Source organism: Polistes fuscatus, unplaced genomic scaffold (genome assembly GCF_010416935.1).
Source record: "Polistes fuscatus isolate 324 unplaced genomic scaffold, CU_Pfus_HIC Scaffold29, whole genome shotgun sequence".
Lineage (NCBI taxonomy): Eukaryota > Metazoa > Arthropoda > Insecta > Hymenoptera > Vespidae > Polistes > Polistes fuscatus.
Window position 1 is genome coordinate 427,373 of NW_025113106.1, and position 12,314 is coordinate 439,686.

The 12,314-nt window shown below is 37.6% G+C and overlaps 3 protein-coding genes across 3 annotated transcripts; all 3 read right to left on the minus strand.

Annotated features, from left to right (window-relative positions):
* Window positions 1-4,566: 4,566 nt before the first annotated feature.
* LOC122519061 lies at window positions 4,567-5,526 on the minus strand. The gene has a single exon (XM_043638226.1). It carries the CDS (start codon window positions 5,524-5,526, stop codon window positions 4,567-4,569), a length of 960 nt encoding a protein of 319 aa, XP_043494161.1.
* A 1,158-nt stretch (window positions 5,527-6,684) lies between these two features.
* On the minus strand, window positions 6,685-7,566 carry LOC122519062. The gene has a single exon (XM_043638227.1). The coding sequence runs from the start codon at window positions 7,564-7,566 to the stop codon at window positions 6,685-6,687; it is 882 nt and encodes a 293-aa protein (XP_043494162.1).
* Window positions 7,567-9,017: 1,451 nt separating this feature from the next.
* Window positions 9,018-9,674, minus strand: LOC122519063. Its single transcript, XM_043638228.1, has one exon. It carries the CDS (start codon window positions 9,672-9,674, stop codon window positions 9,018-9,020), a length of 657 nt encoding a protein of 218 aa, XP_043494163.1.
* Window positions 9,675-12,314: the final 2,640 nt, after the last annotated feature.

A 12,314-nucleotide genomic window follows, 5' to 3' on the forward strand; every position in this document is an offset into this window, starting at 1 on the left:
ATGGCCTTCTCGCCAGATGATACAGTACACCCAGGAAAGGACGGTCTCTGCAGGGTTGTCACGCTGAAGACCGCTACCACGCACTATCACTAGACCTATCGTCAAGCTCGCACCATTGCCTCTTCAACCGCACACGGAAACATAGTTTGTTCCAGCTCAGCACATCTCGTCATGTCAATTCTCGATTCACGCTCGAGAATTGGGGGGGAAAATGTTCGAAAATTGCGCCTCTCAAACTAGTGACAGCATCTCTCGGATAGCATGATTAAAACGCCGTCTTTTATCATCGAGAAGAAGACACATCGATTGTTCTTATTGATCAAGGGATCACGCCACTTAACGTGTAAATAGATCATTGGACCCTTGTGGCGTCATCCTCTGCGTGTTATTCTCTTATTGGTTTGTTGTTCTCTCTTCCTAGCGTGGAACGCGCTAATGGGTTTAAGTCCTTTTTTCTCTCTTCCGCTCTGTTCCTCGACTCGAACCGAAAAAGTGGCGTGGTCCAGGTAGATCGTTTAATAAGTTAATCTGGCGGACGCTACATTTCGCAAATGAAAGAATTGTGCATCATCTCCTGACTACATCTCGCTTTGTTCTCCTCTCTCACCGTTCCATCTATTACCGTTTTCTGCTCTCATCGTTCCATCTCATCTAACTCTTTCCCTTTTTTTCTCATCGAGGCCAGCCTTTTGGTTGGGTCTTTCTCACTGATCATCTCTTTAACACTATCTTTTATAACGACATATCAGGTAATCTATTAACCCTCTGACCTCTCATTCTTGTATACTCGTTCATTAATTTCTATCCATTCTCATATTAAATTTATTATTAACATTTCTAACGACTTCTCGTACACGTACTTGCAGCACACGTGGCGTGATAACCGGCACACGTGCGTAGTCTACACATTATAATTTTTTATCTCATTTTTCTGTTCTTTGTTCACAAAGTTTAATAATCTCGTTAACATACACAACTCTACTAGAAATTTACATAATACAGTCCACTTGCCTATCTCGTCCATCTCTTGTCCATTTTTCTTAGTACTCCTTGATCTTTCTCCGCGCATATCTCTCTAAAATAGTACTTTCTCAACATTATCTAAAAAAAAAAAAGGAAGCTTCACACAAAACTTTAGTTACTCGAAAACTAACAGATTCTAAAATGTCTTATTACTGTATTTTAACAGCTACCAAATGCTTTATTCTTCTAATGCAAGACTTAAGTATCGAAAAATTATAAAGTACTTCAAGAAGAAGGAAAGAATCTGTGAACATAAAGTTAATGAATCAAGGTCTAACAAATTTTAATATTTTTTCAATAGCCACTTTAAAGTTTTTAAATGCCAAAAAATTAATAATAAACATAGTATTTAATATACATAGGCTGTCTAAATAAAAAGGACTGATTTGTACACAGAACCTGTAATAAACTCTCGGAAACTAAATACAAAAAAATTAAAATGTTTTAAATCTGTGCATTTAAAGCTCTTGAAATGCTCTAAAATCTGATACAAAACTTAGGTAATTAAAGTATATAGAATTCTAAATGCAGGGAAGGCTGCTTCAATAGAACTGTAATTACTCGAAAAACTAACAAACTTTAAATGTAATATTATAGCTATTTTAAAAATCTTTTTTCTGCCTTAAAATCTGATGCTTAGCATAAGACACTTAATACATAGGGTATCTAAAAAAACATATCGAGGTTGTACACAAAAACTTTATTACTCGAAAACAAAACAGATTCTAAAATGTCTAATACTGTTATTTAAAGCCCTCCAAAGGCTTTACATTTTAATGCAAGACTTAAGATCTTAAACTTATAAGTATCAAGAATGAAGGAAGGAATTGTAAACATAAACTTAAATAAATCAAAGTCTAACTTTTTTTAAAATTTATAAAATAGCCTTTTAAAGCTCTTGAATGCCGCAAAACATATGATAAACATAAGTATTTAATCTACATAAGTTTGTCATGTAAAAGAACTGATTTGTAACACAGACCTTATAAAGCAAAAATTAACAAAAATAAATGTTTTATAATCGTCATATAAAAGACCTAGAATGCTTTTAATCCTGAGAAACATAAGTATTTAAATATGTATATTGTCTAAAAACAAGGAGGCAGATGAACACACAAAGTCTAATTACTCGAAAACTAAGAGATTTTAAAATGTTTTTAAGAGTCCTTTCAAAGCTCTCTGAAATGCTGTAAAACCTGATTCAAAACGTTGGTATTTAAAATACATAGTGTTCCAAAAACTGGGAAGGAAGCTGCAATCATATACTGTAATTACTCGCAAACTAACACAATTTTAAAATGTAATATTATAGTCATTTTAAAATCTTTATCTGCCTACAAACCTGATGCAAAACATAAGTACTTAATCTACATAGGGTGTCTTAAAAAAAATGGAACCAGTACGGCAAAAACTTTAATTACACGAAAACAACAGATTCTAAAATGTCCAATACAGTTATCTTAAATCTCTACAAATGCTTCACATTCTCCATACAAGACTTAATTATCTAAAACTTATAAGTGCTTCAAGAAATGGAAAGAATCTGTGACATAAAATTTAATAATTCAAAAGTCTAACAAATTTTCATATTTTTTAAAATAGCCACTTTAAAGCTCTTTAAATGCCAAAAAACATGAATATAAACATAAGTATTTAACATACATAGGCTTTATAAATAAAAAGAACTGATTTTTACACTGAAAACTATAATAACTCGACAACTAAAAAACTTACAAATGTTTTAATATTCATTAAAAAGCTTTTGAAATGCTCTAAAATCTGATTAAAACCATAGGTATTTGAAGTATATAGAGTTTCTAAATGCAGGGGAGGCTGCTTCAATTAAGAACTGTCTTACTCGCGAAAACAAACAAATTTTAAAATGTAATATTTAGCCATTTTTAAAAATCTGTATCTGCCAAAAAATCTGATGTCTAACATAAGTACCCTCTAATAGGTTTTATAAAAAAAGAAGAAAGCTTTACGCAAAAACTTTAATTACTCGAAAACTAACAGATTTCTAAAATGTCCAAATACAGTTTATTTTAAACTCTTCTAAATGCTTTACATTCTAATGTAAAACTTAAGTCTAAACTTATAAGTACTTTAGAAGAAGGAAGGAATCTGTGAACATAAAATTAATAAATCAAAGTCTAACATTTTTAAATTTTTAAAATGGCCCCATTCAAAGCTCTTTAAATGCCAAACAACATGATGATAAACATAAGTTTTATTTATACATAAGTTGTCAATATAAAAAGAACTGATTTGTACACGAAACCTTTAATAACTCAAAAATTAACAAAATATAAAATGTTTTAAAATGTCATTTAAAAGGCCTAGAAATGCTTTTAAACCTGAAAAAAACATAAGTATTTAAAATACTTATATTGTCTAAGAACAGGAAGGCAGATGAACACAAAAAGTCTAATTACTCGAAAACTAATCGATTTTAAATGTTTTAAAACAGTCATTTAAAAAGCTCTTGACATGCATATAAAATGATACAAACGTTGGTATTTAAAATACATAGTGTTTCTAAAAACTGGAAGGCAGCAGCAATCAGATACTGTAATACTCGAAATCTTACACATTTTAAAATGTAATATTATAGCTATTTCAAAATCTTTATCTGCCTAAAAATCAGGTGCTTAACAAGTACTTATATCTATGTTATCCAAAAAACAGAAAGAAGCTGTACACAACAAACTTTAATTACTCTGTATTTGCCAAATTCCTCCAACACGGAGTCCTCCGGCGATGGATTAAGCTTATTATAAGGAGGTGAAAAGGTGAATTAGAATAAAATAAAACACGTGGTTGAGCCAATAAGTGCAATGCTTTATTGGCTCGTCAGGGAAAAGGCCTTGCGGCAAAAAACCCTGCTGTTTCAGTACAATGGACGACGATGGATAACGGACATAGTCCGTGATCACTTCTCGTCACGATTACCCGGTGGTAATCAAGTGGAAAGAAATAGAAATTATATCTCTCACCGTTAATTATCGCCTCTACTTCTCACTATCGTATTTATAATATCTGTAAGCTAATTCGCTTAACAGAAACTCCTTGTCTTTCTATGCTCCTCTCGCTCTTGCTTCCGATTAATTTGTCTCCAAGTGTCCTCGTAGGCGTCCAGCGGTGGAATAGACCGAATGTCTTTTCTAATGAGCCCTGCGGGGTGCTCTCACTCGACGGTCGAGTGGTGGGGGTTATAGCATGCTAGTTACTAGTAACTCTCTATCGATTTAGTGGCGCATAGTAATCTCTATTTTAGTTACAATCGATTTTCGGCTATGATCGATTCCGATCGTACATACTCCCCCCGTTGAGAGGGTACCTATCAACAATATTCTTAACCTACGTAGGTATGACGTTAATTTCTTAATTTAGGTTACAATGGGTTTGTCGTAGATCGTTTAGCGTCGTTATAATGTCGCTGGCCAGGCGACTTTATATCTTGTATATCTTGTACGTACAAGCTTATCTATTGCAAATTACATTATGTCTTAATATTTCGTCTAGCGTGCATATTTAAACTATTCATCTATCACTTAATAAAGGACAGATGGTTGTCGCGTTTCGCTTGATGTTTCCGTGAGTAGTTTTTATGGTTACTACCCGAACCACGTCGTCTTCTCCGGGATGGACGTCTATGATCCGTCCCAATTGCCACCTCATGCAGGGTTGATTTTTATCGATGAGGATGACTATTGTGTCCTTCTCCAGTTTATATTGGGAATTATTCCATTTCTGTCGTTTCTGCAGCTCGCGTAAATATTCGATGTACCACCGTCGCCAGAAGTCTTGTCGCACCTTTGTAATGTGCTTCCATGACGATAGTCGATTTATCGGCGTGTTTTCGTAGTTTTCTTCTGGTAGCATATTAAGAGGTCTTCCTACTAAAAAATGTGCAGGTGTTAGAGCTGTCGCATCGTTCGGATCTGACGAAATAGGGCATAAAGGTCTCGAATTTAATATGGCTTCGATTTCGATCGCGAATGTGTTCAGTTCCTCATATGTAAATAAGGTTTCTCCTACCACCCGTCTAAAATGGTGTTTGAATGACTTGACCGCGGCCTCCCATAGACCTCCGAAATGAGGTGATAATGGGGGGTTGAAGTGCCACGAGATTCTTTGGTCGGTCGCGTAATTATGGATCTTTGTTTTGTACTCTTCCGATTCGATTAACGCGTATAATTCCCTTAATTGGTTGTTCGCCCCGACAAAATTGGTACCGTTATCCGAATATACGTGCGATGGAATCGCTCTTCGCCCCGTGAAGCGTCGAAAGGCGGCCAGAAAAGCGTCTGTTGTCAAGTCGCTGACTAACTCGATATGCACGGCCTTTATGCACATGCAGACGAAGATGCACCCGTATACCTTCACGCGACCCTTATTTCGGTATTTCTTTTCTTTCACATAGAGTGGACCAAAGAAATCCACTCCAGTGTGGGAAAACGCGATGGTTTCTTGGACTCGAGATCTCGGTAGATCGCCCATTTTGTATTGTATGCCAGATGCACGGAATCGAATGCAACGTACGCAATGACGTACGATTTTTCGCACTTGATTCTTACCGTCCAAAGCCAAAATCGTTGGCGTATAGCGTAGAGAGTAGTTTGTATGCCGGCGTGAAAATTTTGTTCATGGAATTTCCGGATGAGGAGATCGGTCACGTGGTGGTGCGATGGTAATAATATTGGACATTTCTCCTGGAAAGGTAAGTTCGCATTCTTTAATCGGCCTCCTACTCGAATCAAGCCCGTTTCATCGATGATTGGGTTTAGCGCGGCGAGTCTTGCGCCCTTTACTCCCCCCGATTCAGTTAATCTATCCTTTTCGGCGCGAAATTGTTCATTTTGTATGAGCCTGAGTACGTGTCGTTCTGTATCTATTATTTCCGCGGTCGAAATTTCTCCCCGATATGAATTGGTTTTGACCCATCTTCTACATCTAGCTGTGATTCTTAATAATCGCGTGTAGTTAGAGAATCGCCGAAAGATGCTCTCCGGTTCGATCCGTGTCATCAATAATGGAATTTTTTTAAGTTCGGGTAGTTCGTCTGTCTCTGTTTCGGTCTGAATTGGCCATTCAAGTTCCGGTCGGCGAAGCCAAGAAGGGCCATGAAACCACGAATTGTTTTTTATGAATTCGCGTGGAAGTTGTCCGCGAGATAATGCGTCCGCGGGATTGTTCTCTGTACGTACGTGCCGCCACGTGATCCCTACACAAATTTCCTGGATTTCGCGTACGCGATTCGCCGTGAATTGTTTCAACGTGTTGGGATCCTTTCTTAACCAACCTAATACAATCGTGGAATCGGACCAAAAGATTATCTTGTTAGGTCTTATTCCGCAAGATGCCCGTATCTCTCTATATAGTCGAGCAAGCGTTAATGCTCCACATAATTCTAATCGCGGTATGGTCGTGTCCTTAAGTGGAGCCACGCGGCTCTTCGCGCAGAATAATCGTACGTGTACGTTACCAACTTGATCTCGCGATCTTACTATAAACTGCCACCGTAACCCGCCTGACTCGCATCGCAAAATCCGTGGATTTGTACTTCATGTGATTATCAATGATCAAACGTCTTTCAATGGTCAAATTGTCAATTAATTTTAATTGTTCGCGAACCTTGTCCAGGAGGAATGCAATGCATTAGGTACCGACTCGTCCCACGACCTTAGTTTTCCAGCAATCTTGGATCAAGATTTTAGCTGTTAAGATAATGGGGCCTAATAATCCCAGTGGGTCATATATTTTCGCGATTTCCGACAGTATCCGACGTTTTGTGATTTTCTCATGAAGGTCTATCGGCGCGACTGTATAGATCAAATGATCATGATGTGTATTCCATGAAATTCCGAGTGTCTTTAGGATCGATGTTTCTCCGGAGAAGAATTCGACGTTAACCTTTTTTGTATCTAATTTATCGAGAATCGGCCTATAATTGGAAGCCCATTGCCGTATGTTAAAACCGCCTCGTTTTAATATCTCGATGGTCTGGTCTCGTATTCTCCCGAGTGTCTCTACATCGTCGGTTCCCGTGATGAGATCGTCGACGTATAAATCTCGGTTTAGAATCTCAGCTCCGAGGGGATAATTGACGCTTTCATCCTTCGCTAGTTGCTTTATGGTCCGAATGGCGAGAAAGGGTGCTGACGCTATACCGAATGTAACCGTATTGAGCTCGAACGTACGAATTCGATCCTTATGTATCCAAAATATACGTTGATATTGCCGATCGTCCGGATGTATCCATATCTGTCGATACATTTTCTCTATATCCGCGGTTAACACGTATCGATATGTACGAAATCGCAGTAAATGTTCCACTAATGTGTCCTGTATCGTAGGCCCGACTAACAATGTACTATTAAGGGAAATGCCCTGACTATTCTTTGCAGAAGCGTCGAATACGACTCGAACCTTCGTCGTTGTGCTGGTTGATTTAATAACGGCGTGGTGGGGAAGATAACAGCCGCCCGTCGGGTCGTCCTCGACAAGCGACATGTGTCCTAATGTTAAATATTCCTGCATGGTGCGCTCATACTCTTTCCGAAGTTCCGGGTTCGCGTTCAACTTTTTCCATAGGTTGTGGAAGCGCGTAAAGCTATATGATACAGCTCGCTGTAATCGTGTCCCTTTTCGCGGAATGGTAAACGCACTATATCGTCCCGTTTCGTCGCGTTTTGTATTTTGAGTATAATGGGTTTCGCATTCTACTTCCTGTGTTCCTTCCGTTCGCGTCACGATCGCGTCCTCGATTAACCAAAACCTTTCTAATTGGTCTCTCAACTCTGTGGTCGCGAACAGTGCGGTTTTTCTTTTGATTCTTCCGAGTCGATTCCGCCGACGACTACCCAACCTAACTGCGTCTTTTGAAGTATTAGATCGCCGCGGGCGCGTGACAAACGAAATTGTCCAACGGACATAAGGGATAACGTGGCTCCGGAACCTATCAAAATATCCACTGGTCGCGGTAAGTGAAACTGAGGGTCTGCTAATTTTCGATCGATTGGAATCTTAATAAGTTCTCGAGGAAAGACTTCGCTTGGAACTTGGTCGGCTATCTTGGGTACGATGAGTAATGAAAGGTTCCGTTTATATCGACTATCTAAGGATTGAATTGTTATCTCGATAATACCCGTCGATCGAGTTCGTGTATCATTAATGGCATTGATAGGAATTGAATACGGTCTGATTGGTAAACGTAATTCCTTCGCGACGTCTTCGGTTATAAAATGCGCTGCTGCGCAGGTGTCTAATAGTGCGCGGCATTGCTTATAAGTTCCGTCCCCCCTTCTCACGCGACACATCGCGCTCATGAGTAATTGAGGCGTTGTACCTCGCGGGTTAACGTGAAAAACTGGCCTAAGTCATAATGTTTTAGAATCGGTTTGAGACGCGGTCGCGACAGCTTCCCTTTTGGCGACGGGCTTTCATAATTTTCCGCGTGATTATTCGAATCAGTCCTATGTAACGATGTATGATGCGGTCTGCAGCAAATCTGACAAAGTGGACTTGGACAGTTTCCTACATGTCTTTTTAAACAATTTGGACATAATCTCCGAGATTTTACTACTGTCCATCGCTCGAGCGGTGTCATGCGTCCGTATCGACTACAACGAAATAGTGCGTGAGAATTTCTTTTACAAAGGGTGCATTTCCGTTTAATCTCCGTGAGAAATGTACGCGTGGGTCTTACAATTTGTTGTTTCCGCGGTCGTAACGCGGTCGGTTCGGTGCGTTTACGTTTTTCGCGGGGCTCGTCTTTAATATCCGTCGTTAGCTTCTCCGAAGCACTGTATCGGTGGTCTATCTCTTTTAAAAATTTATAAGTTCCTTGAGGGTAGGGTAATCGTCCGAATTGAGTTGTCGATCCCATTCTTCCCGAACGCGACGAGGTAAAAGGCGCTCGATAACGCGCACTGTTAGGGCATGAGGCTCGTTAAACGAATCAATCATGTTGAGATATGCCTCCGTATCTCTTATGAGTTTTGAATCCCTCTTGCCGAATCATCCTCGGAGTGTGTTAAATCCAGAATCGCGTCGAGAAGTCTTGCTAGCAGTACGCGTTTTCTATCGTATTTTTCTAATAATGCTTCCCACGCGAGTTTGTAATTCGACCCGTCCCCTGAATATAGTGTAATCACTTCGAGTGCACGGCCCTGCAATGCATCTCGAAGATAGGCGTGTTTTTCTAGATCGGATATGTCGGTCCGCGCGTCTATCAGAGTTAAAAAACCTTTCTTAAATTCTAACCATTTTTCTAATCTTCCATCAAATTTAGGTATCTCAATTCGTTTTAATTTAATCGGTCGTTCGGTCGTACTCGTCTGATTTGAAATTATGCTGCTATCGTTCGGGATGTTAGCCGCGGGTACTGGATTTGGGTGAACTCTCGCTTCTCTTGCATGGTACCGGCGTAATATTAACGTTACTTCTTGTATTTCTTCTTCCCCTAAATCCTCATCATCACACTCCAGTTGTGCCTGATCGTATGCTTCTAAGTGTTTCGTGATTTTCTTAAATCGACCTACTAATGTTATTTCATCTAATCTCTCCCCGGCAATTTCTTGTTCAAAAATTGTCAATTGCATTTTTAATGTCCTTCGTAACCGATTCAAACGTTCCTTCGGTTCCATCGTTTACCGGTTTTAATTATCTTACTTTTCGAAGATGGGTTAATGTAAATTATGTTGAATACGAAGATTTTAATATATGAATTTTTGTTATAATGCGTCGGGTTTCCGATTACGCGGTTACGGTCCTGAGCTGTGAGTTGGTAAAGGGGGTGGTAAGTTTACCGAACGTAGGGTCTACTGACGTCACGATTTCTTTGTCGCCTAATCTTATGTTTGAACAAGTGTACCGTTGCTGAGCGATGTAACCGTCGAAACTATTCTCGCCCTTTGTCCGTGAACAAAGCGATTTTCAAATATTAATTACGTTACTTCGGTTAAATTTGAAGTGGATTCGAATGAGTTGTTTCCGATTTTAATATACCAATTTAGTAAGAAAGATGAGAGAAAATAATAAATTTATATTAGAAATTACGAACTTCTACGGGGTTCGAAGACGTAATTTCCTATAGAATATTTTATAATATTTAAAGTGGATACGCATAAACGTATGCACAAACGATGCAATCTACTTATCTCCTTTTCGAATCCTTTGTGATGACTAGCTCGACGTGGCAGCGTGTATGTTCAGGAACTAGATTTTCTCAGTGGCGATTCCGTATACGCAGCTTCACTCAAACCAGGAATCAGAAATTCACACCTCACAGGAGGCACCAAAATGTATTTGCCAAATTCCTCCAACACGGAGTCCTCCGGCGATTGGATTAAGCTTATTATAAGGAGGTGAAAAGGTGAATTAGAATAAAATAAACACGTGGTTGAGCCAATAAGTGCAATGCTTTATTGGCTCGTCAGGGAAAAGGCCTTGCGGCAAAAAACCCTGCTGTTATCAGTACAATGGACGACGATGGATAACGGACATAGTCCGTGATCACTTCTCGTCACGATTACCCGGTGGTAATCAAGTGGAAAGAAATAGAAATTATATCTCTCACCGTTAATTATCGCCTCTACTTCTCACTATCGTATTTATAATATCTGTAAGCTAATTCGCTTAACAGATAAACTCCTTGTCTTTCTATGCTCCTCTCGCTCTTTGCTTCCGATTAATTTGTCTCCAAGTGTCCTCGTAGGCGTCCAGCGGTGAATAGACCGAATGTCTTTTCTAATGAGCCCTGCGGGGTGCTCTATCGACGGTCGGTGGGGGGGTTATAGATGCTAGTTACTAGTAACTCTCTATCGATTTAGGTGCGCATAGTAATCTCGTATTTTAGTTACAATCGATTTCGGCTACGATCGATTCCGATCGTACATACGCGAAAACTAACAAGATTCTTAAATGCCAAGTACTGTTATTTTAAAGCTCGCCAAATGCATTACTTTTAATGCAAGACTTAGCGTATCTTAAACTTATAGGTACTTCAAGAAGAAGGAAGGAATCTGTAAACATAAGTTTATAAATCAAAGTCTAACTTTATTAAAATTTTTTAAAATAGCCATTTTAGAGCTTTGAATGGCAAACAACATGATGATATCATAAGTATTTATATACATAAGTTGTCAATATAAAAAAGAACTGATTTGTACACCGACCTTTAAGAACTAAAAAATTAACAAAATATAAAATGTTTTAAAATCGTCATTTAAAAGACCTAGAATGCTTTTAAATCTGAGAAAAACATAAGTATTAAAATATTTACATTGTCTCTAAAAAGGAAGGCAGATTAACACAAAAATTCTAATTACTCGAAAAACTACAAGATTCTTAAATGTCCAAATACAGTTATTTTAAAGCTCCCTAAATGCTTTACATTCTAATGCAAGACCTAAGTATCTAAACTTATAAGTGCTTAAGAAAAAGTAAAGAATCTGTGAACATAAAATTTAATAATTTAAAGCTAACAAATTGTAAAATTTTTTAAAATAGCCACTTAAAGCTCTTTAATGCCAAAAAACATGAATATAAACATAAGTATTTATTATACATAGGCTTTCAAATAAAAATAACTGGATTTTTACACAGAACCTATAATAACTCGACAGCTAAAAACACTAAAATGTTTTAAATCATTCATTAAAAGCTTTTGATATGTTCTAAAATCTGATACAAAACATAGGTTTTGAAGTATATAGAGTTCTAATGCAGGGAAGGCTGCTTCAATTAGGAACTGGTAATTTCTCGAAAACAAACAAATTTTAAAATGTAAATATTATAGCCATTTAATAATCTCTATCTGCCAAAAATCTGTGCCTAACATATGTACATAATATACATAGGTTATCTAAAAAAAAGAAGGAAGCTACGCAAAAACTTTAATACTCGAAAACAAACAGATTCTAAAATGTCCAAATACAGTATTTTAAAACTCTTCCAAATGCTTTACATTCTAATGTAAAACTTAAGTATCTTAAAACTTATAAGTACTTTAAGAAGAAGGAAGGAATCTGTGAACATAAATTTAATAAATAAAAGTCTAACCAATTTAAAATTTTTTTTTAAAATGGCCATTTCAAAGCTCTTTAATGCCAAACAACATGATGATAAACATAGGTATTTAATATACATAAGTGTCAATAAAAAGACGATTTGTACACGGAACCTTTAATAACTCAAAAATTAACAAAATAGAAATGTTTTAAATTGTCATTTAAAAGACCTAGAAATGCTTTTAACCTGAGAAAAAACATAAGTATTAAAAACTT

Bases quoted from the DNA above. Each gene is read 5' to 3' on its own strand.
- LOC122519063 (XM_043638228.1), bottom strand. From the start codon at position 9,674: ATGGAACCGAAGGAACGTTTGAATCGGTTACGAAGGACATTAAAAATG.
- LOC122519062 (XM_043638227.1), bottom strand. From the start codon at position 7,566: ATGCAGGAATATTTAACATTAGGACACATGTCGCTTGTCGAGGACGAC.
- LOC122519061 (XM_043638226.1), bottom strand. From the start codon at position 5,526: ATGGGCGATCTACCGAGATCTCGAGTCCAAGAAACCATCGCGTTTTCC.